This window comes from Acinonyx jubatus, chromosome D3, assembly GCF_027475565.1.
Source record: "Acinonyx jubatus isolate Ajub_Pintada_27869175 chromosome D3, VMU_Ajub_asm_v1.0, whole genome shotgun sequence".
NCBI classification, from domain to species: Eukaryota; Metazoa; Chordata; class Mammalia; order Carnivora; family Felidae; genus Acinonyx; species Acinonyx jubatus.
The window spans coordinates 27,432,864-27,439,576 of NC_069392.1; the positions used below are offsets into that span (position 1 = coordinate 27,432,864).

General features: G+C 59.8%; 1 protein-coding gene across 1 annotated transcript; it reads left to right on the forward strand.

The window, feature by feature from the left end:
* The first annotated feature begins 495 nt into the window (after positions 1-495).
* Positions 496-6,256, forward strand: LOC106990006 (RIMS-binding protein 3B-like). Its single transcript, XM_027049710.2, has one exon. The coding sequence runs from the start codon at positions 594-596 to the stop codon at positions 5,676-5,678; it is 5,085 nt and encodes a 1,694-aa protein (XP_026905511.2). The 5' UTR covers positions 496-593; the 3' UTR covers positions 5,679-6,256.
* The last annotated feature ends 457 nt before the right edge of the window (positions 6,257-6,713 follow it).

Below are 6,713 nucleotides of genomic sequence, written 5' to 3' on the forward strand. Positions count from 1 at the left end.
ATCTCCAAGGAGGCCTTCTCCCCTGTCTCAGCTGGCACCATGCCCAGACTATGGGCTCAAGACTTCTCATCTGTAAAATAGGCATAGGAAGTTTAAATAGATAATGCATGCAAATGTCCAACACTTCCAGGGGTCCTTGGAAGGGTAGGTGCCTTGAGGGTGCAGACACCAGATGCATCCCCCAGTAGGGGTTCAGGGCTCACCCCCAAGTTTGGGGGCATTCTTTTGTGTTTCCCAGCCATTTAGCCCAAACAGGTCAGCTGAACCCATGACAGAGCCAGGCGCGATCTACCCACACCCCATCCTGATTTTGACCCATACATGGAGCCCAGAGCAGTAGCCCAGGCTTCCCACAGTGCCAGTTGGCCTGAAAGAGATTGTACGGTGTCTGGGAGAGTATCCCCCCGGGCGGGGGGGGGGGGGGGGGAGAGTCACAAAGGACCTGGCACCAGGAACAGGGAAAGGCCTGGGATCACAGAGACCCCTGGGCATCCCAGAAAGGTCATGGGCTGCGTTGAGCAGGGGTGTCTGGAGGCCAGCCGCCTCACAGGCAGCCCAGAAAGGAGATCAGGCTAGTGCATCCGCGCCAGAGGATGGGGGAACACGTTCAGAGGCGGAAGGGGCGCGCGGAAACCCCCATGGGAAGCCGGAAGGGGCACAAGGGGCGGTTGGCCGCAGCGGGGGCGGCGGCCGTTGGAGAGCAGCGGCCTGGGCCAGGCGAGGTCTGGCGTCTGGCCAGGCCCGGGGCTACCATGACCAAGGACTCGCCCAGCCCTTTGGGCTGCGGCCGCGCGACACCCAAGAAGCCGGGTAGTCCGGGTCCATCGGCGGCGGTGCTGGAGGAGCAAAGGCGGGAGCTGGAGAAGCTGCGGGAAGAGCTGGAGGCGGAGCGAGCGCGCGGACGCGCAGCGACGCAGCGCTTCGCGTCCCAGGCGCGCCAGCTGCGGGAGGCGGCCGAGCGCGAGAGGCAGCAGCTGGTTGACCATCTGCGCTCCAAGTGGGAGGCTCAGCACGACCGGGAGCTGCGGCAGCTGCAGGAGGACATGCTGCGGGAGCGTGAGGCCGAGATTCGGCAGCTGCTGCGCTGGAAGGAGGCCGAGATGCGGCAGCTGCGGCAGCTGCTGCACCGCGAGCGCGACGGCGTCATGCGCCAGGCCCGGGAGCTGCAGCGCCAGCTGGCAGAGGAGTTAGTGAACCGTGGCTACTGTGGCCGCGCGGGGGCGCCCGACGTCGCTGCTGCTCAGTGCCGCTGTCGCCTGCAGGAAGTGCTGGCACAGCTTCGCTGGGACACCGACGGCGAGCAGGCCTCGCGCATCCGACACCTGCAGGCGGCGCTCGACGTGGAGCGCCGGCTCTTCCTCAAGTACATCCTACAGCACTTCCGCTGGCATCCCGCTTTGCCCGTCTCCCCCGACCCCCAAGCCGTGCATTCTTCGGAAGAGCCGCCCCTCCATACCGCTGGCAACTCCCCCGGGCCCCCAAAGTCCGTCTGTAAACTCGAATCCTTGAATACTGACAGCCTGAGCGCTGGCATCCGCCTGCGCTCCCGCTCCCTAGACGTGGTGCCAGCCAGGTGCTCCAGCTCCCCAGACAGCCTGCTCCACACGCCGCGCTCCTGCTCTCTCGATTCTTTGGCACCAGCGCGTTCCCGCTATCTCGACAGCACCCTCAGTTGCCCCAAAGCCCCCGAATCCAAGAAGCCGGCCTCCTGGCCAGACACCCCCATCTTAGGCTCCTCGAGTCCTCCGCCCCCGCTACCCCCACCACCGCCACAGACATCGAAGCACAGGAGACCTAGTGACTCTCTAGGAGAGGACTCCGGGAGCCAGCCCTGCGAGGCCCTGACTCCCTCGCCGCCGGATCTGGACTACCAGGAGCTGGTGAAGCAGAACTCGGAACTGTCAGAGGCGTTGCAGGTGCTGGCACGCCGCTGCTCGGGACTGTGGGAGGAGAACGTGCAGCTGTGGCGCGCAGGTTTCCAGGACAAGTCCGACGAGGAGGTGAAGCGGCTCAAGGTGAAGCACGCGGAGCTTGCAGGCCTCGCGAGGCGCCTAGAGGACCGGGCCCGGAAGCTGCAAGAAACCAACCTGCGGGCTGTGAGCGCGCCTGTGCCAGGCGAGAGCCGCGCTGGCCTGGAACTGTGCCAGGCCTTTGCCCGCCAGCGCGCGCGGGACTTGTCGGAGCAGGCAAGCGAGCTGCTGGCCAAGGACAAGCAGATCGAAGAGCTGCGGCTGGAGTACCACTTGCTGCAAGCTCGCGTCGCCTCAGGCATGAATAGTGTCCCGCACCCTGGCGGGGGTGCTGCCCAAGCCCAGTGGCTCAACATCAGTGAGTTGGACCGGCTGCAGCGCGAGTCCCAGCGGGAGGTGCTCCGCCTGCAGAAACAGTTGACGATGCAGCAGTCCACCGGCTGCGCCCGAGCTGAGGCGGACGGCGAGAGCGCACCCTTCGAGGAGGCGCGGCGCCAGGTGCAGGCACTGGAGCTGGAGCTGGGCACCCAGGCGGCCGCCGCACGGCGCCGCGGCGAGGAGGGTGAAGCGCAGCTGCGGGCGGCGCTACGCGAGGAAGCCTGGCTGGCGCAGGAGAACACGCGGTTGCAGGCTCAGGCCGACTGGACGCGGAAGGTGGCGGCGGAAAACAGCGACGTGCGCAGGCAGCTGGGCTGCGCGTGCCAGGAGCGCGACGCCGCCGGCATGCTGGCGGAGCAGCTGCTACAGCAGGCTGCGCGCGGGCAGGACAGGCAGCAACAGCTGCAGCACGACCTGCAGAAGGCCCTGCGAGATCTCCAGGCTGCTAGGGAAGAGATGCTGGCGCTGCAGTGTCAGACTGGTTACCTTCCCCAGGAATCCCGGGAGGCCCCCCAAGTCCCGGAGGCTCAAGTCAGAGATAGTGGAAGGACCAAGTTCCAGCTGGAGCCTGAAGAGCAAGCAGCTTCACAGCCCAGTGCAGACAAACAGGGAAATCAGGAAGCTTCTCAGCTGGAAAGTCCAATTGCTATCAGGGAGCCAGCCAGTGACCCTCAAGTGCCAGACAGAGTCCCAGCCAGCGGACCTCTGGACTCCAGGTCCCTAGCCAAGAAAACTAGCTCCCAGTCGAATTCTCCCTCTGAGTTGGAGTCCATATGGACCACGGTGCCATCTTGTCCTCCTCTGGATATGGACACAGCCAGCGAGGTGGAGGATCTGGAGCCTGACGGTGTGTCCTCTACCTTGGAAGCGAGGAGCTCAGAGGCCCCCCTGACCCCTGAGCTCAAGATCTTCCTGGCTCGGTATAGCTACAATCCTTTTAAGGGGCCTAATGAACATCCTGAGAGTGAACTGCCCCTCACAGCTGGAGATTATGTGTATGTTTTGGGGGACATGGATGAAGATGGATTTTATGAAGGGGAGCTTGAGGATGGCCGGCGGGGGCTGGTGCCCTCCAACCTGGTGGAGCAGATTCCAGACAGTGACATCCTGGGCTGCCGGTCCCCCAAGTCCCCTGACTTCAGCCCTACTCGACTCCTAGGTAGACACAGCAAGTTTTTGAAGGAAGACACTGGTCACAGCTTGTTGCCTGGAAAAGCCCAGGGAGCTATGGACAAGGGGACATGCCAGATGGTGAGGGCAGGCTCCAAGACAGAAGTGGCAATAGAGATCTCAGATGCCAAGAGAGAAGAAGACAGCTGGCTGGGCTCGCTGCAGTATGGGGAGGAGAAGGGCTTCTCTAGACCCCTTCTGGGGGCCACAGGGGCTTTTTGCGTGGCTCCCATGCAACTACACCTGCAGAGTGTTGCAGCCACATCAGCCAAGATTACCTGGGTCTACAGCAGCAGCAACCAGCCCCACATGGTATACCTCAATGACCAGGAGCATGCCCTGACCCCAGCAGGTGTGTGCTGCTACACCTTCCACAGCCTGCATCCTAGCACACGGTACCGGGCACGAGTGGAGGTGCAGCTGCCATGGGACTTGCTGCAGGTGCACTGGGAAACAACGTCTTCCACCATCACCTTTGACACACCGCTGGCAGGACCTCCTCACCCTCCTCTGGATGTGCTGGTGGAGCGCCATGCTTCACCAGGCAGCCTAGTGGTCAGCTGGCTCCCTGTAACCATCCACTCTGCTGGGTCATCCAACGGAGTCCAGGTCACTGGCTACGCTGTGTATGCTGATGGGTTCAAGGTTGTAGAGGTTGCTGATGCCACTGCTGGGAGCACCCTGTTGGAAGTTTCCCAGCTCCACCTGCCCCTGATGTGCCAGAATGTCTCTGTGAGAACCATGTCGCTTTGTGGTGAGTCCCTGGATTCAGTGCCAGCCCAGATCCCTCATGACTGTTTCACCTGTCACCAATTGCCAGAGAATTCTTCCTTTAGCTACACCTGTAGTGACCTGTCTACCTGCAGGGTCACAGTCCCTGTCCATCCTCAGAGGCTGGCACTGGCTCCCCTGAGTGCTAAAGCCAGCCCCCACACTCCTGGAAGCTGCAGGGGGCCCCAGGTCGAGTTTCTAGAAGCATTCCCTGAAGAACCCTCAAGGAGGCAGTCCCCGATGTGCAACCTGAGTTCAGAGGGAGAATGTGCAAGTGTGGGGTCTGGCAGCCAACCCCAGGGGCCTATAGGGGCCCAGGAGGTCTGCAGAAAGGACTTGCTCTTTCAGAAGAGTTCCCCAAACCACAGACCACCTCTGCTCAGTGGACAGTCTAGGGGAGAAGAAAACTGCTACTGGCACATGGGCGCCAGAAAAAGCCATGCTTCGGGAGTCGTCCATCTGTTCCCAGAGTTTGGGCTTGAGAAGCAACCATATCAGGAAAAGGCTGCTTTTGAAAAGGTCCTTAGGCAAAAGCAAGATACCAATGTGTTTGCCCCTCCCCAGCTGGACACCAGCCAACCATATGTGTCTGACTTCCACAACATTTTGCAGGAGGAGGAGGCAGTGCACGTCAATCTGTGGGGCCCAGAGAGGCGAGAGCAGAGAAAGGAGTTTAGGACCCAGAACGGGAGCTGTCAGGCTCTGGGGAGCAAGAGAGAGTGCCAGCTCCTGGAGCCCAGCCCAGCACATTGTCCAGCTCCATCCAGCAAAGTCATTAAGATGTTCAGCGGTGGCCCCTCACCACTGGGGACAGAGGTGGACACTTTGGCCAGGGTCTTTGTGGCCCTCTTTGATTATGACCCCCTGGTGATGTCTGCCAACCCCGAGGTTGCAGAGGAGGAGCTAGCCTTCCAGAAAGGGCAGCTGCTAAGAGTGTGGGGCTCTCAGGACCCTTGTGGCTTCTACCATGGTGAATGCAATGGGCAAGTGGGCAACATACCTGGGCATCTGGTGGCCGAGGTAAAGGTAGGCACAGAGCAGACTGATGGGATGTGGCATTTGCCAGCACAAGGGCACCTGTCCTCTGTGGCCCACCTCGATGACTTTGGGGGGCTCACCAGCCCCCAAGGCTCCTTTCCTATGCCCCAAGGGAACCCCCGGAGGTCACCACTGTGGACTCCAACAACCATGATGACAGCTTTGGACTATGACCCCAAGGATGGGCGAGCAGGGGGCCAGGTGAAGGACAAGCTGTCACTGAGGGCAGGGGATATGGTCATGGTCTATGGGCCTGTGGATGACAAGGGATTCTATTATGGGGAGTCAGGTGGTCACAGGGGCCCGGTCCCAGCCCACCTGCTGGATCACCTTCCCCTCCATGGAAAGTGAGCAAGGCTCCTGCCGGGGTAGTGGCCTCTGGCCACCCACACCCCGCCAGAGGAGAAGCAAGAACTGGGACCCTAACTCCAGCATCCCTCCTCGACTCTGTGAGCAGCACTTGCTCAGAATGTCACTGTGAGAAATTGACACCAGTCCCCAGGAGTCCCCTGGCCTCTGAGAGGAGCAGGGCTTCAGTCTGAACTGAGCTGTTCCCAAAAGAAAACAGAACAAGCAGCCCACGAGAGTCTGACAGACTGTTTTGGAGTTGTCAGTGACTATGACAGGTATTTGGAGAAGGGCCTTTTTCTGTGCTCAGTATGCATTTTCTCTAGGAGTTTCTTTAGAAGTGTCCTCATCCATTGCGTTGTATGAAAGTCTCAAGAAAAGCCTGCCTCTTAAAAAAAAAAAAAGTGACCAGAATGTTATTTTTCTATCTTATGTTCAACCCCTCATTAAAATGTTCATAGAAAAAAGAAAAATAATACTTCAGAAGTAAAAGCACAACCAAGGGAAACACAAATATACCTCTCTTCCCCTCTCTCTTCTGTCCAGGGGTCCTGCAATGGCTGCAGACATGTGTTCCCAGCTGGGGAGGGCACCTCCTTATTCTTTGGAGGGGGCTTAGCTTATGGTCTTCTGGCAGGACTATACAGGGGTCAAGCCAAGAGCCAGGGCTGAGAAGCAGGGCCCCAATGGCTCAACGAGGTTGACATTTCCCACAGGCTTCCCTGCATGTGGCCTGTGTCCCTGGGTGCCAGCCTTTGTGGAGAGTGGGATCAGTGTCTCCCGACTGGGGATCCCACTCTGCATGGTGTTAGTAATTGCCCCCTTTCCCCAGGGCTTCTCTCTGGGAGGGTGTTTCTATATTTACCCCATCTTGTAGAAGAGACTCTGAGGCTCAGGGGGGCCCCCTCTTGTCAGGTGACACAGCTGAAAAGCTGTTTCCTCCCACAGTCTTCCTGGCTCTCCCTCTAGGAGAGCGAGAATGAAGGGTGGTCTTCATCCTTCTCTGCCTTTTTTATAAAGTTTTATTTAAGTAATCTC